Genomic DNA, 23,612 nt, shown 5'->3' on the forward strand with positions numbered 1-23,612 from the left:
AAGAGGTTTAAACATTTAAATAGATGGCAATTGGTCCCTGCCTTTATGGATGACATGTGAAACATACACATATTTTCCTTCTTTCCACCTGCACAAAAAAGCTAGTTACTATAATACAGTTATAAAGAAAGCATAGTCTTCAAGGTTTAGGCTACTTTAGGGCTGTTGGCTTCCCAATTTCACTGGTGCTGGAGCGAGATAAAAATATATAAAACAAAAAGACATTAACAGAAGTACTTGAGGAAAAAACAACGACATTGGATAAGAAACAGTCAGTCTATTTTTTAGGCTGAATAAAGCATTATTCAAAATGTGTGCAAACGTTTGCAATTCATCTTGAGCCAATGCACTAGTTGCTTAGGAATTAAAGATAAAGGTTCATTTCGATGAAACCAAGAATGGATTTGTCAAATATCTTTTGTTCTTGTTTTAATGAAAGAGTTTCTGAAAAGGAGTGAAAGTAAACAGATGTGTGGTGCTACTTCATACCTCAATCTAGTTGCTTTGAGAGGATGAAGCATAGTATGAAGACATGCATGCAATTAGCAGTTCGCTCAGGGTTATCCTGAAGAGAGTTATCCCTGTGGTCACATTGCACAGCACCACATTCTCCAACTGTTTTGAGATCCATTTGAGATCATGCACGAAGATAACGCTATGAACCTTATGTTTAGCAGGTTGCAAGTTTAGCAACATGACACATTGGGTGTTAGAGGACCAAAATACTAGTTGGTATTTCATGACATTCTTAATCAGAAGAAAGCTGATAGTTAGATATACAACAAATGAAAGATGGTGCGTGTCATGTGGGGCCACAGTTAAAAATACAGGCTAGATATAATGTGGAAAGGGGATTTTGCAAGCTCCATAAGGATCTTGAAGAGAAATAACAAAGTAGTTATGCCTACTGTAGGAATGTGAAACAGGTGACAGAGTATGATGTCTCAAGAAAGTTAATTGGCAAGGCAGTCAACAAGTCAGCAGGCTGTGATAGAATATATGTTACATGAAGCGAAGTGGACTCTTGTGCAGATGATAGGAGTAATTGTATGGGAAGGAGAGTCAGTCAAGAGGTGATAATCCCTGGATAGAGGGAAACCGCCATCATGGATAAGTTGGGATGGGTAGAAGTTTTATAGACAATAGGGTGCATGTTCACAGAGTGTTGATGTATGGAACAAGTACTCAAGTTGCTGGCAAGGGTGGGAGAATGTGCAGAATTAAAAGAAAAGTGTTGCACCATTTCAGTGCTTTTTACAAGAATAAATCTGGGAAACCTACTGACATTTATCAAGCTTTGCTGCTTCCTTAGGACTTTTTCCATTGTTATTGGAAAAACATTCCCCAAATGCCTTTCATGATGTGTCGAGTTTTTTCAGTAAATTGGCCCTGCTACTCACCTTTGCCACCAAGCTCTCTCCTTCATACACCCCTTTCTATGGTCCTTAGCTCTTACTGAATGCATATTTTATTCTTTAGCGTGCATTGTATATAACATTTCAAATCACACAAAAAAGTAATTACATTTATAGGAGAATGTAACATAACAAATCAAGACATTTATTAACTTCGTTAAAGTATGTTTTCCACCATTTCCCAAAGTCCAGATACTCAGGAAAGTGCGTCTCTGTATCAGAAGAAATTACCTTCTTTGTAGGCATGGCTGTGTCAGAAAACAACTAAGCTAACCTGTGTTTTTAAAAAACTTTGTCCAGAGTGTTGAGGAGAATGTGAAGTCTTTGGACCGTTTGGTCGCTGAGGTGACATCAGATCTGCACGGATCCATTAAAACCTGGAACAAGTTTTTTGTGAAGTAAGTCGCTGGGTTTGGGCCTGCACATTGTGGATAACCCCCAATTGCTCCTGTAATTGTCTTTCAAGTGTCTTCAGCGACTGGGCTGCGGTATGAATCTAATACAATTTGTTATTAACATGAGATGTATGACTTATAAGTTCATCCTTGGCAGGAGAGTGGTTGTCATTAAATGATTGTCAATGATACTGTTACCTTTTGCTGTTAGTTAGGGATACTGTTATTTTTATTCTTGCATCTAATAGAGAGTGGTAAGGGACTAAAATAAAACAATCCTGTCTGCCCTTCTCTGTGATTACTTGGGTCAGTTTGAGTGTGGGGTAAAAAGTCTGTGTTTCAATGGCAGTGCTGTTTTGAAGATTGATGTTGCCGAAATGTGGGTTTGAACCAGCTGCCAAATTTAGTATTTTTAGAAGCTTTCTATATTTGTAAGGCTATTGTATATGCCAAGGCTAATCTTGTAGATAAATTCCACATGATATGCTGTAAGGAACCTCAACATGCCAGGTTCATTTTTAATATGGATACTGATATTTTCATTATAAACATTTGTGACAGCATTTCCGCCATTCCACTCTCGCATGGTACACCTACCTCAGCCGAGATTTTTTCCCTCATGGGCCCCTGCCAGTCCCACTAGCTGCAGTCTCAAAGGATGGGCAGATGGTCTACCAAAGTTGTGGCAGTGACGTTGGCTCCTCTGTCAAATTAGTGATCCATGCACAAAAGTCTAAGTATATATTTTGACTGAAACACAATCTAAATATTTCCTACCGTACACAAAATGGTTATGGTCATTCCCATGTTCCCGTATCGCAAATTGTAAATCCAGCACAATTAACTTGTTGATTTAAATGTTTCACAACCATTTCAGTTCTTTATAGCATCTGATTTTCTAATGATCTGATTTCTTTATAGACTCTGATTTTGTTGCCTTGCTGATTTTGTATATAACCATCGTGATGCATAATCTGTAAAGCGCTCTGATACCTTCGGTGGTCATGTTCGCCCTATATAAAACTTTCAAAATAAATAAATAACATGTTCCTATATGGAGCCTCACTCTGAATGGAATTGGCTCTTTTATGAATTGCATTGTTAGACTTGGATTGTCAATCTTAACTTGAGGTGAAGACCTCATACCTCTCCTTTTTGTAGCCTATTTATTTTCTTTTGGTAGGATTTGAAATTGTTTCGGGGGGGCTGCTTGAAAGGTCCTCAAATTTCAGTGTAATGCTGCCTATGGATTTCCCACATAATCTGCACCACCTTATCCAACACAAAGCACTGTCATCTGCCATCTGTCCACTTGCCTTTGACCTGGGATAGCCAGTTGTTTTGCTGAAGAGTGGGCCCTGGTGGCCCATTGCATGTGCTGCACTCCTTCACCTTGTCTTATGACTCACCTCTTCACTACTTTCCGGCATCAGTTGTACATTCACTGTCAAAACAGCATCTGTGCTGATCTGTTTTTTTCTATTGATCTTAGTATACAACACTTCTTTGCTCTACTCTTTGACATTAGTTACTCCAACCACAAAAGAGATGGATGGCGCAACAGTCAATGAGGTATCCAGTCTACAAGTGACTGCCATTTTAACTGGACAGGTGCATTGCAAGAGAATGCATTTCTCTGAAGTCTACATGCCATTGTGCAAGACTGATTTGTCAGGGGAAATGCTAGCTGTGAGGTTGGAGGGTGGGCGTTCTCCCCTCGCCCTTGGGCCTGATTGGCGCGGGCGGGGGGGACAGATGTGGACCAGCCAGTAACTTGGATTTAAAAAATGGTGTCAACGAAGGGTTTTAAAGTTCTCTCCTGGAACGTTAACCTCTTAACAGCTGGGCCTGGACACTTGTTCTGCTATTCTGTGTTTTCTTTAAGTCTCCCGATAAAAATGGTACCTCACTTGTGGGGGTAGGCATAGTGCCTGACAAGACACAGCCCAAAACGCAAGTGGGCACCTCATTTTTTTCCAGTGAAAACTCACTCGTTTTTGTAGTGTTCCTAGCTGTGGGTTTTGGACCCTAGCCCAGCTGGTACCTAGGGAATCCAAAAAACCTGTACATTTTTCAAAAATAGACACCCAGGGGAATACAGGATGGGGTGACTTGGGTGGTTCAACAAATTTGAATTGACATCAAAATTGCCTATCACAAAACGACCTGGTTTTGCAGGGGGGGGGGGGGGGGGGGGGGGTCAACTGGATTTTTGGCCCCAGGCTCGGCGGCCATCTAGGGAAACCTACCAAACCCACACAACATTTCTGAAAACTAGACAGCTGGGGAGTCCGGGTAGGTATGGCTTGCGTGGACCCCCAAAAGTTTTCCTACCCAGAATCCCCTGCAAACCTCAAATTTAGCAACAAAAAAAAATATTTTCTGTGTGGGAAAGTTGTGGGATCACTGCGCTGATACAAATTTCCTACCACCCAGCGTTCCCCCAGGTCTCCAGATAAAAATGGTACTTCACTTGTGTTTGTAGGCATAGTGGCTGGAACCGGATATGGCCCAAATCGTACTGTGGATACTTCAAAATTACCCATCATAAAACTACCTGGTTTTGAAGGGGGGGCTGTTTTTTTACCCCAGGCTCACTGCCATTTAGGGAAACCTACCAAACCCACACATTTCTAAAAACTTAGACACTCTGGGGAGTCCAGTGAGGTATGGCTTGCGTGGATTTCCTAATGTTTCTGTACCCAGGATCCCCTTCAAACCTCAAATTTAGCTGAAAAAAATAACTTTTTCAACACAGTTTTGTTTGGGATCACTGTGCCGGCACAAATGTCCTACCACCTACCTTCCCCTTGGTCTCCCGATAAAAATAATACCTCACATACTATAGTTCTTTTTTAGTATTCGCTTCCCTGGGGGCCGATTGTGGCCCCCACGGAAAGCACATGACTAGAAAAGAAATTACCCCCTGTGCAGGAGAACCAACCCCCCTGCCAATTTCGCTGCCATTTGTTTTTTCGGGGGGAAATTGCACCCCTCCAGAGAAAAACAAACCTTTTTTTTTTCAATATGCGGGGGGCGCGGGAGGGTTGCCCATTCCCACGAGATCCCTAGTGTCTAGTGTTTTTTCCTGGCCGTGGATAGCAGTGCTGCCATGTTCCACAGCCTGGAAACCCTTTCAGGAAGGCCTCGTTTAAAATGGGAGACTCTCCAATTTCAAACGAGGTCTCCCTGAAAGCTGCAGAGGACGGTTTCACCCTGTTTTCCCCATTGGAGTCGAGCACAGCCTTACTTGCTGCTTTCTCGGCTCTGGTGGGGAAAACTGTGACGTCAGAGTGCCAGGTGAGAGCAGCTAAGCAGCGAGGCACTCGGACGCCCCTCTCCAGCAGCCAAAACCGCTGAGATTAACTCCAGGCGACTCGATTTTAATATGACAAGTTACATTCTTCCATAGCGAGCAAGCCGCTAATCGGACCCCCAAATACGGACCACGTTTTTAAATAGAACCCACTCCAGAAGGACCCACATACAAGCTACTTTGTTCAACTACCCAGACTCGTAGAATTCTGTATTCACTCGGATCTACATATCCTATTGCTACTGCAGAATAGCTACCACCATGACCACTGGACTGTCATTATAACTGTTCATAAGATAAGAAATCATTTCGGTCATATCACCCGATATCCCGGTTACACCGATTCAAGTTTCCACTTCTCTGTCCAGATGGACTGTCCCAATTATAGATTTCAGGAAGCTCATCAGTCCTGAAGATGATCTAAAATCATTATAGATCGAAACGTCGTCGACCCACTCAAGGAAATACCCCCACTCCATTGTATATATTTCTGTGGTTTATACCTGTTGTTGTGTGACATTTTGTTTCGTTTTACACTATGTTCACTTGTGTTACGTTATGCACTCTGTCACTCATATGAGCACCTGAAACGTCATGATATATGTTAGAAAAAGAAAATAAATTAAAGATTTTATGTTTACCTACATCTTTAGCTCCCAAGCGTGAATTAATCATACGCTATACTCCTTTAAGGACCTTATTAGGCCACCCCTGAACCATTGTTCTTCTAAAAGACATAGTGAGATTGGCATCTAATAATAGGCCTAGGCTTTTCACTGCTTCTGCTGGTACTGGGGAGGGCCCTAATTCAGTGGGCCATAAGAGATCATTCCATGGGCTAGATGCCGTCGTAATTGCAAGCAACTCGGTCTTGTCGGGATTTATTTTTAATGAGTTGTCCGTCATCCAATTAACGGTATGTGTGGATGCAGTCCTCCAGGCCAATCTTCCCAGAAATGCCTTTAGATGGACCTCGACTTTTTAGGGCTAAAGCTAACTCAGCCCTGGAGCACTTTAAAGAGATCAGGGCCATAGCACACTCTTTGGGCCTTTCTGCTCTTCCACTCCAGCTGCACTAGTAGTTTTACCTCCTCCATGCCTATGGTAGGGACTTCCTAGACTGCCAAAAGCTACAGCAGGTGTAACAATCACTCCAACCTTTTTTGTGGCCACAGCTGTGGTACCCATAGGGGAGGGCAACAGGGACAGCAGGCAGCCCAGTTTTCTGACCTCTCAAAGCCTCCTCTGCACGCCCTGATGAGCACACAGCCAAAGTGTCTGAGACAGAATCCAACACTTTCGGCTCGGGTGACGGGCGATAACTTTGGAGAAGTGGGCCCTGCAAATTTTTCAGCAGGGTTCCACTTTACAATTTCTCGAAGCCCTGTCACACCTTTCACTATCCTCAGACCGTCTGACTGATGACCACCTGTCGCTTTTGCAGCAGAAAGTATAGGCTGTTTTGGCCAAAGGAGCTGTAGAGAGCGTACCAGCACCAGACGTTGGTCAAAGTTGTTATTCCTGCTACTTCCTGGTGCAAATATTTACGAGAGCCGCCTTCCCATTTAGGACTGTCTCCTTCTCAATGCCTTTCTTTGAAAACACTGGTTCGAATTTGGTCCCTCTGCTCCAGGTTTTGCCTGCGCTCAACCCTGGAGACTGGATTGTAGCGCTGGACCTGCAGGGCGCTTGTTTCCACATCCCTAGCCTGCATGCCCCAGGCATTACCTTCGGCTTTGCAGTGCTTTCTTTTTGCCTTACAAGCGCCCCTTGGATGTTCACCAAAGGGATAGTGGTGGTGCCAGCACATCTTTGGAGGTTGGGGTTCCAGTCCACCCCTATCTCGACGACTCATTGTTGAAAGCAGGCACAGCCCAGGCAATCCTCAACCACCTCCAGATTTGAACCTCCATAGGGTTTGCTATCTCATGTGCATTTAAGAATTACGAAGAAGACGTTGATGCCGGCCCTAACATCTCAGGTAGGGTCCAACCACTGCCTCCAGCATGTCTTCTGGAAGAGGAAGATTCGGATGAGGGTGGCATGTTTCAAACGGCGACAAGCCCCTCTGAACTTAATGTAAAATATCAAGAAAGTTCAGATGAGGAAGACCAGGATCAGGAGGAAGAATATCAACCGCTTCCTCCACCAATGGTTTGTCTTCCAGCCTCCTTGGTTTTGGATTTGCAATCTATTGGGACGATACAATAGGCAGTTATGGGCAGATATAGCTCAATACCTGGCAGCCTTACCTGAAGACTCAAAAGAGGAGGCAAAGAAGATATTGCTTGAAGGGGAACGCTCGGCATCAGAAATAATAGATTGCGCGAGGGATATCGCGTCGACTGGATTTCGTCAGCTGGAGCAGCAGCAGTTTTGAAACGACAAGATTGGTTAAAGGCAACTTCTTTTCTACCTGAAATTCAAATGAAGATATTGGATATGCCCTATGATGGCCAGTTTCTTTTCGGGCCAAAAATTGATGAGGATCTCCAAACTATAAAGAAAGATATGGACACAGCCAGAGCGTTAGGAACCCTCCAATTTAAAAAATCCCTCCTTTCGTGGATCAAGAGGAAGAGGGCAGTCCTCTTCTAGAGGCGATTACCAATATCGGTCGTCCTATTCTTCTGGTCAACCACATCGTCCACAGTTTCAACAACGTAAGCAGCAATCACCTTATGGTAAATCATCCTTTCGTGGTAAAGGTCAGCAAAAAGGCACAGCTCAATGACAATGACCCTTCACTTCAGCCAGTCTCCAGTTCATCTCCACCCTCAAAAATTGGAGGAAGAATTTCCCATTTTCTAACAAATTGGAAGCAAATTACAACAGACCGTTAGGTTCTACAATTAGTTCAATTTGGTAATTCTCTGGAATTTATTCACATCCCTCCCCAAGCCCCTCCCCGACCTATGGTTCACAAAAATCTATGTCTACTTCTCTGGGAGATTTCTCTTATGCTCCAGAAGGGAGCGATAGAAAGAGTTCCTCTTTCTCAGCGGGGGAAAAGATTTTACTCCCATTTTTTCATGATACAGAAAAAGGAGAAGAAATGGGGACCAATTTTAGACCTCCGAGCCCTCAACAAATTCTTGAAAAAGCAAGTTGTTTCGTATGGTGACAATCCAGAAGGTCCTACAACTTCTAGATGCGGAAGATTACATGGTGTCTCTGTATCTTCAGGATGCTTATTTTCATATCCCTATTCAGCGGAATCACAAAAAGTTCTTAAGGTTTTCAGTAGCCGGCAGGCACTTTCAATTCCGTGTCCTACTTTTTGGGCTCAAGTCTGCACCACGCATCTTTACGAAAATCCTTTCTCCAGTGGCTGCATATCTCAGGCAACAACACCATTACGCTTTTCCATATCTGGACGACTGGCTAATCAAGGTACCATCCTTAGAAGACGCGTCCAGGTCTTCAAACGCTAGTCTACAGCTTTTCAATCGTTTGGGACTCACACTCAATGGGGACTAATCAGTCCTTCTGCATTCTCAGCGTATAAATTTCCTAGGCGCTACCCTCGACACAAAACAGAAGAAAGCTTTTCCATCACAGGAAAGAAACGAAAAGCTTCTGTCACTGGCTATTCTCATAACTTCAAAGCTGTCCTTGACAGTTCGCCTCTTCAAGTCCCTACTCGGGATGATGCATCTTACTGGTTCCACATTGCCGTCTCTGCATGCGTCCTCTCCAAGAGTCGCGCTCAGCGCAATGGGTCCAATGCACAGGTTCATTTGACGATCTCATATGAATGCCCCTCAGATGGTCAAGGCTCTGCAATGGTGGATTTGTCCTCGGAACCTTTCTCAAGGCTTGCCTTTCTTCCTTCCAGCTTCTCTGCATATCATCACCACGGACGCCTCACTGGGAGGTTGGGAAGCTTTCCTCCAAGAACTGCAGATAAGTGGGAAGTGGTCCCCCTTCGAGAAAGAGCTTCATATAAATCTCCTCGAACTACGGGCGGTCTTCCTCGCCCTTCAAGCTTTCCTTCCAAGAATCAAGAATTCTCTAGTGCTTGTGCGTACGGACAATACTACGACAATGCACTAAATCAACAAGCAGGGAGGGACTCGCTCTCTAACACTCTCTCGCGAGTCGCAAAAAATCTGGAACTGATTGATCCTGCACAATATCTCCCTTCGGGCGGAATATGTCCCGGGAACTGATAACGTTCTAGACGATTCACTAAGCAGGCAACACACAACGTGTCACGAGTGGGAATTGGACCAGGGGATCCTCAACCAAATATTCTCACAATGGGGCACTCCTCTCATAGATCTATTCGCTACATGCAGAACGCCAAATGCCAACACTTCGCAAGCTGATATCCTCAGAAGGGATCTCTAGGGAATGCATTTTCGATCGCATGGTGCAGCGTCTTTGCATACGCTATTCCACCGTTTCCAATGATTCCCAGAGTCCTCAGGAAATTGAAAGCAGAGCCGTGCACGCTCATTCTAATAGCCCCAGCTTGGCCACGCCAACATTGGTTCACAGAGCTTCACCTTCTTTCTCTGGAGCCACCAATACGGTTAAAGCAGTTTCCTTCTCTCCTCACAATGAACCATCAGCAAGTCCGGCATCCGAATTCGGCATCTCTCAGATTATCCGCTTGGCCCCTGAGTTCAAAGAATTTCAGAATCTAAATATTCCGCAGGATTGTAGGGCCATTCGCGCTCGAGCAGACAGTACTAACAAGACCTACTCTTTGAAGTGGAAGAGGTCTTGCATTTGGAGTAAAACTCAGAAAATACAACCTTTTTCTTCTTCTCCAGTACAAATATTGCCTTACCTTCTCCATTTGGCGAACTCAGGTCTTGCTCATGCCTCCATCAGGGTTCACTTGGCGGCAATATCCTGTTACAGAAGATCTTCTGCTGGCCCTTCTCTCTCGTCTCACAGATTGATCAAACAATTTCTTAAAGGCCTCTTAGGACTTTCCCTCCTGTGAAGACTTTACCTCCTACTTGGCAGCTCATGAAACATCCCTTTGAGCCGATACACAGGGCTGATCTTAATTATCTCTCTTGGAAAATGGCACTCCTTCTCGCCCTTTCTCCAACAAGACGAGTAAGTGAGCTCCATGCTTTCTCAATTCAAGAGACTTTTCTGCAATTCAAACAAGACAGAGTGATATTACGAACAAACCCAAAATGTGTACCAAAGGTCACGTCGGACTTCCATCTCAACAAGCCTGTAGTCTTACGCTCTTGCTTTCCAAATCCTCACACTATGGCAGAGAGGACTCTACATTCTCTAAATCTTAAACGCTGCCTAAAGTTTTATATTGAGAAGATAAAAACCTCCCGCAAATCCAACCAGCTCTTTGTGGACTACAGTAGACCTAGAAAAGGCCTTCCACTCACTAAACAAAGTATTTCTCGCTAGATCTCTGCAGCTATTTCATTCTGTCACGAGCAGGCGGGGCAACCCCTGCAATCTAAAGTACGGGCCCATTCCACTAGACCGATGTCTACATCCATGGCGCTCTTCGCAGGTGTACCTATAATAGACATTTGCAGAGCGGCAACGTGGAAGACGCCGCATACATTCACCAAGCATTACTGCGTGGATACAGAACTCATGAAGGATGCTGCAGTGGGACAAGCAGTACTTCGTCATCTATTTCGATAGCCTTCTTTTTATCCCACCATCCTTTCTTATATACACACATTTCTCTATTGTATTTCTTAATGGTATCTTTGCTTACATTTTGATGTTTTCTATTTGTCACTTTGATATATTATTATCTGGTGGGTTTTGTATATACTGTACCAGCCGAAATGTGCTTATCATTGCTTGATACTCTGATTCAGGCATGTGAATCTATGAAAGATACCATAATACTGGATAAGAAATGCGTTACATACCTGTAACTGCAGTTTCCAGTATTGGTATCTTTCATAGATTCACATTCTCTCAGTGGGACGCCTACTTAGCATGGTGCTTACGAAAATCTGAGGGACAGGAGCTCTTTCCAGGAGGGTTCTAGAGGGAGATGATAGCTGATTGGCTCTTCTCTAGAGTTTGGTCCTTTTTACAAAAGGATGTGGATAGGTTTATAATGTGGGGGCTTTGGCCTATTACTCCATATGTCTAATGGGACATTACTTTATTTATTTACCAGGGACTCCCATCCCGACGACTGAGAATGATTCAGGCATGTGAATCTATGAAAGATACCAATACTGGATAACTGCAGTTACAGGTAAGTAACGCATTTCATCTCTGTCCTGGATCACCATGAGGATGACTCTGAGACTGCTGAGATTGATTGCCTCCAGCATCCTGCTCAGGCACCCCAGATGGCACACCCAGGCTCTGCAGTGAGATCTTAAGACCCAGTGGCTCCAACACCAGGAGGATCTTTCCGATCCGGTTTAGTTTTCAGAGGAGACTGCAGAAGATCTGTAGTAGTGGCTGCGGGAGCGAGATTTGATCAGCGGCAGACTACTCTCCTTACCCCACCCAGAGCTCACAGTGGTAACCGATTTATCGCTTATGGTTTAGGGAGACAATCTGGCAGAAGTGTAGATCAGAGGCTTCTGGTCTTCGACGGAGACCCATCTCCATATGAGTTGCTTTTAGCTGAGAACCAAACGCTTTGCTTTGAAAGCCTTTCTTCTCCCCATCCATGGCAAGCTGGTTCAAGTACTCACAGACGATACCACCATCATGTGGTACTGCAAAAGGGAGTGCAGAGTAGGGTTGTGGACCCTGTGTCAGGCTTTGCATCTCTTGGTGTGGCTTGACCGCCAAATAATTTTTCCGTTGACACACTAGCTAGTGAATTTCATGATCGCCAGAGCGGATGAACTAAGCTGTTGATGCCTTGCATATCACAAATGGCAGCTACAAATGGAGGGGAGTCAGGGTATTTTCCGTAAATGACGACAGAGCCCATGTGAGCACTTTTGCTCGGAAATGCATTCTGTGTTTAATTGAACCAGGGACTCCTATACTCCTTCCCACCAGTACCTCTCCTGCCCTGAGTTCTGAAGAAGATCAGGATGTTCCAGGCCCAGCTCGCCCTTGTGGACCCGGATTGGTCATGGAGAGGACAGTATGCCAAACCAATCTACCCACTCCTTGCCAAACTGTCCAGAGTTCTGCTGTTTGTGTTGTTCATCGTCCAGCAAGGCTATGCTTTGGACACTGTTAAAGTGTACTGGTCAGCTCGTATGGCCATTTTATGGTTACCGGACTAGCCATCTTTATTTGAATCACCCATTGTGAGGCATTTCCTCAAATGGTTACAACATATGTTCCCCCTTCTCCATTTGTTATGCTGCAATGGGACTTGAATTTGGTCCTTGCATTCCTTATGTGCACCTTTTGAGCCTCTTCACAGTCGTTCTTAGTGTCTGCCTTGGTCTAAGTGTATCCTGGTCTTGGGTCAAATACCTTCCTCTCGAGCAAGTCTGTTAGTGTGGTGCTCTAGCACAGGAAGCAAAACATGTGTTGGCTGTCCTCATATGTCGTACCTCACATCAAACAACATACTTCGCCCCTACCAGAACATAGAATCATTTACCTCAGATAATGAAACTCATTTCAAACAATGAACGGATGCCATTTTGATTTATTTTGAAAGGGAGGACACCCCTACTTTGGCTTCAAATTACTATTGCCTAGACAATCAGGTGCACCGGGAAGGGCACTTTGCCCGCTCTCTCCTTCATGACTGTTAAGTTTGAATTGCCTACTTGGTCCTTCAGGAATTTAGTTTGAATCTTCTCACAGAATCACCACATGGTAGATATTTCTTGGGTATTTAATATAAAGATTGGGAATCTGAGGTCAGAAGTCTCTATCAGAAAAATAGTTTATTTACCTTCAGTAACTCTCTTTCTAGTAGCAACTCTATCGACCTACAGATTCCTCATTCACCTCCCACCTCTCCATTTTATTAACTGGTCTCTTCACTTAAAAATATCCCAATTTACGAATCTGTACACTGGTCAAGACCAGTCTGTTTTGCAAAAAATGTATGTAGGCATGGAAGTATCATGCAACCAACTGATGTCAACGCATACAGGTGGTGCTTACATAGGCCCAACACGTGGGCCACAGAACAACGTTGATGTGGAGCCGCTGGTGCCACCTGCTAGTTCACAGGGGTACTTCTGAAGAGTTTTCCATTCCAGTCTGATGTCTGGTGGAGTATTTAAAAGGTGAGATATCAGCAGTTAGATAAAGCCCCTACTAGAAAGAGCATTATTGAAGTTAAGGAACTTTTTCTTTCATTAGTAACGTTTAATAACTTAGCTTAAGATCAGCTAGGGAGGGGGGGTTGTTGATGACTCCAGTAAAGATTCCTATAGTGCAGCACCAGGGCTTCATGTAAGTAACATTTTCTTCTGCATCGTAGGATCTTCATTGATAGTCATAAATTCTTGAATGGATTAGCAAACTTTAAAAAATGTTATGCGGTTGTTAAGTGAAAGAAGTAAGCCATACTAAACAGCTTAGGAATCTGTTGCATAGATAATATTTTCATTTATAAAGGTTTCTACACATTATCCAGTATTGGATCTTTCATAGATTTCCCCGTAGTCAAGGTGGGAGTCCCACAGTACCATAGTAAAGCAGTATGTATAGCTATTATAGACTAGGCCATCATTTTAATAGCCTATGTGTGTCCTTTGTAAAAACAAAAAAAAAAGGATCAAACTTGAATCTAGCACCCTCTAGAACACTCCCAAGAGAGCCTGAGTACCTCAGATTTTCACTGCACTTATTGTGTGGAGTGAGTCTCCCTGAGCTCTGCCTTTTTCTTCAAGAAGGATATTGAAAGCTTCCCTATAATGTCTGACAGAACCTGTGGGAAGAAAAGGGTACATGTGGATGACACACATAAGGATTGGCTTTACTGCCTCCACCCTAGCACAAAGTAAGAGACTGAAAGATTTGTCGCTCTTTCTCCTTAAAAAACACTGAAAGACGGGGAGGGGAGGCTGCTCTTTTGGATTCAAAAAGCCAAAACTCAGACACATCTTCTGAGGAAAACAGTGATACCTATTCTATGTCTCACAAGAGAGCTAGGTCCTATGAAGGTACTTATTAGGTAAGCAAAAAATCAGTGAAGACGTCTCATCAGGGTAAAGACTCTAATAGAAAGAAGAAGCAAAACAATTCTCCTCATAGTCAGCCTTAAATGTGCCATTGTTGCCTTCTAACTGGGGTAAGGATCACTTTTGTACCTCCTCCTCAGTCCCATCGATGACGAGGCTTGAATCCTCTATCATGGCCCGTCTACGGCACCATCACCGTTGACAGCAAGATCGTTGAGGACAACCGTTACATCTGTCTCATCTTTGAGACCGTCGATGGCTAAGACAACGACAGCATCCATAGATGCCCCCATCTCGTTGATGAAGATTGCGGCATTAACTAAAACCCTGTTGATGCTCCAGTCAACAACGACCTCATTGACGCAACCACTACCGATGATGGCTTCATCAATGATCCCTTCAACAACCAGCCCACATACAATAATCCCTTTGACGATTACTCTGTTGTCAACATTCCCATCGACGATGAATTAGTCTACGGGGTGCACAGCATCAGCAAAGGTATCAAGACACAGTTCTTACATTGCTCTGACAGCGACACTGTTGATGCCACAGTCGGCAAGGATCAAAATTGCAAAAATAACCAAGACCTCATTACTTCCTGAAGTTACTTTGCCTAGCAAAGTGTCACCTCTGCCTCCTAGCCAGTTACTGGATCTTGAAGAGTTTGATGATGACGGCCCTTTCGAAACAGCTCACAGCCCTTCAGAGCTGCACGTAAAATGCCAGAACGAAGGTGATGACTCCTATGAGGAACGACAGTATTATCAGGACTATTATCCTCCTCCTGCTCAAAGACATTATGAACCCTTCAGATACTACCCTGATCCTCCACCTAAACTGGATGGCATACAATGCCTAGATCCCTGGGCCAGGATCTTCAGGCTATGCTCAATGAATACAGGAAATGTTTTCCGCAACCTCCCTAGGATCAACCAGTGCCCCCATAACAACTTGTGTCTCCTGTTAATCCAGCACATATCCTTCTGTCTGCCTCTTTTTTCTGTTATTATTGAATTTTTATTATTTTTAGTCACTAGTAGGTACAGAAGAACAAAAACATACATAGCACAAAAGACAAAAAAGAAAGAGTTACGAGCATACGAACATAACATACTTGGAAAAACAGAACGTATACAAACAGCCAAAACGAAAATATTTGTCCGAGCGTATTCGAAAAGAGTTATTAATATATACAAACACTCAAAACCAATAACAATTAAAGAATTAGTCCCACTGAAGACTAGACCAAACCCTCCCAAATTTCAATTTCACCCTTGTGCGTAAACCCTGAGCTTTAGCTAATGCCAATTCCATTTCATAGACCCCCTCAATAATAACCACAAATCTGTGATTTTGGGACCATGTACATCGATCCAGACCCTAGCGATGCACAGCCGAGCACAAACGACAATAACTGAAACTAAAGATTTAGATCGATAGCCCGAATCCGCTACTGTCCCCAATAGAATTACTTTCTCGGTTAGTTGAATCTCCTTGCCAGCTAACCTGCTCAGCACACAGGCAACCTTATACCAAAACATGGTTAACCGAGGACACGGGACGAGATTATGTCGGAGATCCGCGGCATATTCATTACACTTAGGGCAGTATAACTTTGAAGAATCCTGAGCAATAGCCCATTTCGAGATAACCATAGGGGTGTAATACAGCATAAACATGGTACGATGGTGTTGTAACTTTAAATTAATAGAGGTGACTGCAGAATTGATTATAACCATTGAGTCAACAACCTCTTCAGTAGTGATTTCAATTGCAAACATACGGTTTAGTTTAGTTGTAATCTGTATTCCGTCATCTTCTAATACAGATATGAAACACTGATAGCTTTCCCAATCAGGCCCCGCCCTGACGTCTTACAAATAACCCGTAATACCTCATATGTATGAGGGAGGGCTGACAGGCCCTTTCCTTGAATAAAGAAATCCCTAACTTGCAAGTATTTTAAAAAGTAATATGGGATAGCCCAAGTTCATCTTTTAATGAGGAAAATGACCTGAAGCCAAATTCATCATACAACTGCCCTAGCCGTGTTATGCCACACTGTAGCCACATTCTACCCACCGAGTCCGAAAAAATGCCAGGAAACCTAGGGTTACCCCATAAAGATATATATTCGTGTAATTCTGGCACAGAAAAAGCTTTGCAGATATCTTGCGAAATGCGATAGATATGTCTGACTATCTTGAAGCGAACTCTCTTGTAGTAATTCAGGTCCGACATATGATGTAGAAGAAACCCTGTATTTAAACCATAAGACAATTGATACGCGGACCACATTTTCACCACATTGGGTCCCAAGAGTAGGCTCTGGATACAATTAAGAAAGGCTGCCCAGAAGTAAGTTCTAAAATCGGGGAGTTTAAGCCCGCCTTGCTCATATGTCAATTTAATAAATCTAAGAGCTCTCCTCGCTCTGCGATAGCCCCAGATAAAACTTCCAATAGCACTGTCAAGCCACTTAAAGAAAGATATCGGGACTCTTAAAGGAATAGCACGAAACAAGTAAAGAAATTTAGGCAAAACATTCATTTTTACTATATTGCACCTTCCAATAAAGTCAAAGGTAGCTTATGCCCTATGCAAATCAGCAGCAATTTCTTTAAGCAATGGTTCCTTAAAGTCCTCAGTGCGGCAACTGAGACACACCCTAAGGTATGTAGCAGAAGTAGTAATACCTAACTGAGGAGAAGCTAATAGTGGTACGTAATTTAAGATTGACTGCGTCTTGTTTAGATTTAGCTTATAACCAGAAAAAGACCCGAAATGTTGTGCCTTTTGAGTTAACACTGCTATAGCTTCCTCTGGCCCTGTAGTGAATACAGCAATGTCGTCTGCATAAGCAGTAACTTTTAAAACCATTGAAGGACACTGGCGAGATAGGGACATTCTGAAGCAGATGCCTAATAAACAGTTCAATGTAGAGAGCAAATAATAAAGGGGAAAGCGGACACCCGTGCCGCGTACTCTGCTGAATAATAACAAAACTAGATGTGAGACCCTTGAGTTTGATAACAGTGGTTGGATTATGATAAAGTCTCTGTACCGCCGAGACAAACCTCTGACCGAGGCCCAAAGAAAGCATAGTACACCATAAAAAACCCTACTCGGTCGAAGTCCTTCTCGTCGTCCAGCATCCCAATCCGCTGATCCTGGTGACCAGCCACATCGAATGCTGCAAAAGCTGTATTTATGTGTGCTACCGTGTCCCTCCCTGGAACAAAACCATGCTGTTCCTCTGAAACCACTAAATGATTTAATGGGGCTAGGCGGGAAGCAAGAAGCTTAGAGAACATTTTCGCTTCCGCATTGATCAGAGATATCGGTCAATATGAGCCTAAATCCTCCACAGGTTTGCCCTTTTTCGGGAAAACAGCTATATTAGTTCTGTTCCACAATTGGGGCGCATCCCTTCCCTGTATTATTCCATTAATCAGTTCAAGATGAAACGGAGTCAATACATCCCTGAATATTTTATGAAAATCAAGCGAAATGGTGTGCTCACCCACCGCTCTGCCACTGGGCAAAGCCCCGATTGCTACATTGAATTCCTCAAGGTCAGCATTACTTTCTAGCCCCAAGGTTTGAGATACATCCAGAGCAGGTCGTGCGCTCTCTTGTAAATAATCCATAGCCATTTGTTGATTAAAACTTCCTAATTCCTTAAAAGATCCTAAATTGCTCTACTATGTCGTGAGGTTTCATATAGGTTACACCATCCGCGCCATTGATTTTCTTGATATGAGACTTAGCCCTCCGGTCAGCAAGTTGGTAATCCAATACCGTCCCACCCTCTCTCCATACTCATACTGTTTTGATCTGGATTTAGGAAAATTATTAGCGACTTTGACCTTCAGTCTTCTACTAAGCTTCGCTCTTACATCAATAATTTGAGCATATATAAGCTGTTCACCAGTATCCTTCAAAGCTATTGCACGAGCGTGTTACTGTTCTACCTCGATATATAGCCTATGGTCATTTCCGAGCCGGCTACTATTTAGTTGATTCTGCTATACTATATTCTGAAGAGTAGCCCCTCTCACACATGCTTTTAAACAGTCCCATACCTTTGCAAGAGATGCAGTGTGGAGATTATTTACTGTGTATTCCTTTAGGACCTCTTGCATATAAATTACAAAATCAGGATTGCTTAGAAGATGCCTAGGAAACAAGAATTCCCTAGCTTGCTCTTCCCTATATGACCCAAGGTGTACAGTAAGCATAATGGGATTGTGGTCCGAAGTTACCTTGGGACATACAACCACAGAGGCATTAGCCAACAACACAAGTTTAGTAAAAAAATCATGTTGATTCTAGAGTATTGTCTGTGGGGATGTGAGAAAAAAGTAAACCCCGACGTTGTAGGGAACAATGTCCTCAAAGCATCCTCCAGCTGATGAATATGCAATAAGTCTTGTATGGCTGCCCTTACCTGAACCATTCTAGCTCTGACAGACAAATTTGTAGAGTACATTTTTTTGTCTAAAATGCAATTAAAAGCACCCATTACAGTAAGATCACCAGCCCATTCAAGCAGTTCAGAATTTAAGTAAGAAATAACCTCAGGGGAATCAACATTAGGACCATAGACCATACATACTGTCACCTTACATCCGAGGATTGAGAGCTGAACAATTGCCCATCTACCCCTGCAGTCGGCACGCGTACGTAAAACGGTAATTTTGGAATATTTATCCTTTAGTAAGGCAACCCCAGGTATCGATGCCGTCTGCGACGTGCAGACAATCAAATCCTAGCCAAGCTATTTAAAATAAATTCTATCTTTATAGGCCATGTGAGTTTCGGCCAGCCCTACTATTTGGGGGTTAAATCCTTTAAGCTCTTCAGCTACAAATCGCCTTTAACTGGCCAGGTTTAGCCCACAAACATTCCAACTCATAAATTTAACACTTGACATTACACAAATTCTGAGCTGCCGAGTCGTACTCTATCCATAAACACAAAAGTAATTTTCCCCCAATCCTATGCTTAATACTATATTTATACCTTTTCTGGTCTATCTTAACTGCGCCATGACTATTTAACCCCCCCAATTCCCCCAAAACCCCCACCCCACCCCCCACGTCGTTTCTTGGAAAAGGAATCACCCCCATTATAGGCTGTCCTAAACTGACAGCAAGCGAAGGACGTCATGACCACCCCCCCCCAGAAACCCCTACCAAGCCCCCAAACCATGCCACATCCATCCAACCCCACCCGGTAAAGAAGAGAAGAAACCTCCTCTAGAAAGAACAAAGTATTTGCCCACTATAAAACGCCAAAATAACAGAAAGCAAAAGCAAGACTACACTATAGGTCAAAAGAAGAAACATTTTCCTTACATCCCGAATGGCATTTTCTGTCAACCCCCCCACACATCGAGCCCAGATGGTGTACAAGTCAAGCATTAGGGGTGGATTGCCAATTAGCCAGTGCTTTTTTTACCTCCTGCTCATTAATAAAAAAATATGAGCTACCATCTTTGATAATTTTAAGCCGAGCCGGCTCCCGTAAAAAAAACCTGTGAGAAAACAGACTTAAATTAATCCATGAGTTGGCGAAGCTGCCATCGCTTATCCATGGTTGACTTACAAAGATCAGACCTCACAAAAATTGACATAGAATCTACTTTAACAGGAGCAGTCGGCCGAGCCTTAAAAAAAATAGTCTGACGGAGCAGGAAATTGCCCCAAAATACCAAAATAGGCCTAGCAAAATTTGTTTTGCTTGAGCGCTCGGTGAAAGAAATAATGGAAGACGATGTGCTCTTTGGACTTGTGTGTCCATATCCCAGTCTTCTAAGTCAGGGAAGGCCTTCTGTAATAGGTCAACGCCGAATGCTCGGGGGTCGGAGCCTTCCTCCCCTTCCGGGACCCCAAAAATCCTCAGATTTTGGTGGCGCTGCCGATTTTCAAGATTTTATACTGCTTGGGGCCAACTGTGACTCCTGTGAAGTAACCATCTTGACCGTGTGAGTATTGACCTCCTCCACGACTGACACCCATTGTTGCAGGTCAGAGACCTCAGCTGCTAAGTGGGAAACCTTGGCAGTTACCTCGGATAGAGCTTGTTTGATTTCCGTACAATCCACCCTTGCCTGAAGCTTGTGCTTCAGCTCTCTGAACATTGAGAGCCTGCATAATACTGGAAAGTAATGGCTTGTCGCCCTCTCTGTCCCTTCCCACCAAGTGATTCTGCTCAGAATTAGGCCCTGGTCCAGCTTCTTCAGTAGCCAATATTCCATCGGGGGAAGAAAGGTGCCCAAACACAACGGGTGGAGTGCTAAATACAGAGGGTGATAATCCCCTAGGATAGGGAAGCTCCCCACGCGAAGATTTTTGACCAGAGTCAGTACCTGCACCATGAGCCAAGAATTGCACACTGTCCGAATTGTGTAAGCCAGCCAAGGTCATATCAGAATTTCTAGTTGACTGAGGGGCTGTAGGGGTAGGAGCTGAGGTAGTAGCCATCGAATCTGGCGAGGCAGAGACTACCAAAGCCCCCTGTGTGCCCGGGTTGGATAATCTAGAGACAATTGATCTTACTTCGCCCTTTGATGACACCCATTTCCATAGCGGGCTCACCCCCGGGCCGACCTTAGTAGAGCTTGATGCTCCCTTCAATCGTCCCAGTGCCTCTGAAATCTGAGCCTTCGTGCCGATGCCATTCCCACGGCCTCTGCCACCCTTCCCAGTTTGACCTGATTTAGGGCCTTTTCCTTTCGGTGTTCTCACCTCCTCAGGAGTATTATCCCTGGGACTATACGCAGCGTCATTGTTGTTGTTAAAGCTAAAATTAACACTGTGCTGACCTGATGAAAGGTAGTTGATAGGGGAGCCCGAGCCATTCCCTGGCTCCATAGCTGCGTTTGTTACCCCCTTGCCGCTGCCGGTTTCATTTCCTGTCAAACCGCTACCATTCTCGCCCAGACCAGTCTCCAGCAGGGTGTTATTTGAATGAACAGGAGAGCCTTCATTGTTCAGCCTCTTGGATTGCGAAATACAGTCTGAAATAGGAGGAGGTAAAGCTCCAGCCAAGTTGCCATCGACACCGGATAGAAGAGGTAGAGGTTCATCAGAGACAAAATCCACCAAGCTCACTGCCACAGAAGAGGCACCCGATGTAGAACTAATGACAGAGTCCTCCGTGCCCCCCCAGCCCTCGTTAACTGCAGCACTAAGAACTTCAGCCATCAGGCACGGGGGATAGCTGACTCTGCTCCACTGGAGCGGAGCAGTGCTGAAGCCTTCCCTGAGCGTAGCAATTTTAGAGAAGGCTTTCCCACCTGAGGGTTGATTAAACAGCCAGACGTATTATTGCTTGTTGGAGCTCTCCTTGGCATTGCACCACCATTGACAGCCGCATCAGTTTCAGAAATGTTCTGACCGTCCACCAGTTCCACTATTTCTGGGAGACCCCACCTTCTGCCTGGGCCTCAACCAATCACCCCCCCACGCCCCCCCCCCTCCCCCCTACGCCCCCCCCTCCCCCCTACCCCCCAAGTAGCTTGTGGAGGAGCCATCACTTTAATGTTTACCTTGGACTGAGATGCAGTTCTCAGCACCCGACTGCTGCTGATTTCGACCTCACCAGTAACACCGCTGCGAGAGTCCACAGAAGAGGGAGAGTCTAACAGCTCTCCAGAGGACATCAGCGATTTTCATAAACTCATGGAAATAGCAGCAACCAGGTTTCACCTCCCTATATATCGGTCAACTGTCTGACTGTTGCCTTTATGATTTCAAGGAACAGAAAAGAAAATTAGTCCAGGCAATACCCATCATCGACTAAGTCTCCCAAGAGGGTGTCAAGATAATGAAGATCCCTCCCAGTGGAGGCTGTCCTTCCTCATATTGACCAGACTTACAGGGCCCCAAAGGATTCCCCTGCATGCCTGATGGGACACCCCAGACCCAATTTTGTCATTTCTCAAATGGCACAATGTAGATCCAAAAACCTGTCCTCCTATATCTGCACTGCCGGACAAAGAATGGTGCCAATTAGAGAACATCGACAATAGGGTCTCCACCATGTCTGCCATCACGACTTGTGCAGCCATCTCCCTGGCTATTCTGGGTCGCTATGACTGGCAGATGTGGTCAGACATCGGTTCCATCATTGACCTCATCCTGGAAGACAGAAGACCTGAAGCCAAGAAGATCTTACAGAAGGTCGAACATACCTCCTCTGAGTTTATAGATTGGGCCATGGACATTCCCTCCACAGTCTTCCATCAGCTGGCAGACGTGGTTGTTTTAAGATGCCAGGGATGACTTAAAGAGAGTTCTTCTTTTAGGCCCGAAGGACAATCTTAAATACTTTACATGGGGATACACTGTTTTGCAGGAATATTTATGATTCTCCTCTTGTCATTAGGACATGCACTGACACAGGCACATCCCTCCGGAACAGGAAATTGCCCTTTCGGGTGGCATGAGGGCGAGGTTTCTCAACCTACAGGGGTGGCTACCAGCACTACCAGTCCTACCAGCCACCATACAGGTCTGCATACAAACTTCTAACATACCGTCAGCCATCCACAGCTAGTTTCTCTCTGCAAGGTCCCCCGAAGATAGCCACCACCTCAAAGCCGGGATGCAGGTTTCAAAGAGTGACCTCTTCCAGGTACCAGTTACACTACCTTCTCACACTAAGGTGCAAATATCTCCAATTACCCCCATCATTGGGAAAGCACCTCCTCAGACAGGTAGATATTGGACCTAGTCACCTCTGGCCATAGACTGGAGTTTACAGAAAGATCACCAAACACTCCGCCAAGGGGAGCGCACCCCCTCGTCTCTACTTATTGAGAAAGGAGGTCCTCATAATGCTTGCCATGGGAGCATAAGAGAAGGTTCTGGTTGCTCAAGAGGGAAGAGGATTCTCTTCCCATTTTTTCCCTCATACGCAAGAAATCATGGAAATGGAGACTCAGCCTAGATCTCGGGAAGCTAAACAAATTCCTCCACAAGCAATCCTTTTGGATAATTACTCTCTCCGACATCCTTCACCCCTTGAACTAGGGAGACTTCATTACATCTCTGGACCTGAAAGATGCATATTTCTATATCCTCATTCATCCCAAGTACCACAAATAGCTCATTTTCACTGTAGCTGATACCCATTACCAATTCATAGTCCTCCCATTCGACCTCAAGTCAGCCCCCCGGAAGCAGCTGCTCTCAGGAAACAAGGTCATCATGTATTACCCTACCTAGACTACTGGCTGCTAAAAGCTTCAACGAAAATGCCAAAGCTATAAAAATCTGCCTGACGCTATTTCTAAAGCTGTAAGACTGTAAATCAATGAAAATTCTCCACTACTCCAAGTCGTGTGATGTAGTTTCTAGGAACAAACCTAGATACAACTCGGAACAAAGCCTTT

At 44.3% G+C, this 23,612-nt stretch overlaps 1 protein-coding gene across 4 annotated transcripts in view; it reads left to right on the forward strand.

Annotated features, from left to right (window-relative positions):
- The window catches only part of UNC13D (unc-13 homolog D), a 707,512-nt gene that overhangs the window by 384,217 nt on the left and 299,683 nt on the right, over positions 1–23,612 (forward strand). For all 4 annotated transcript variants that reach the window (XM_086930728.1, XM_086930726.1, XM_086930727.1 and 1 more), the window contains one exon: positions 1,716–1,813. In XM_086930728.1, coding sequence (XP_086786854.1) covers positions 1,716–1,813 — 98 coding nt within the window. The remainder of the gene's footprint in view (positions 1–1,715; positions 1,814–23,612) is intronic.

Source organism: Lissotriton vulgaris, chromosome 7 (genome assembly GCF_964263255.1).
Source record: "Lissotriton vulgaris chromosome 7, aLisVul1.2, whole genome shotgun sequence".
NCBI lineage: Eukaryota > Metazoa > Chordata > Amphibia > Caudata > Salamandridae > Lissotriton > Lissotriton vulgaris.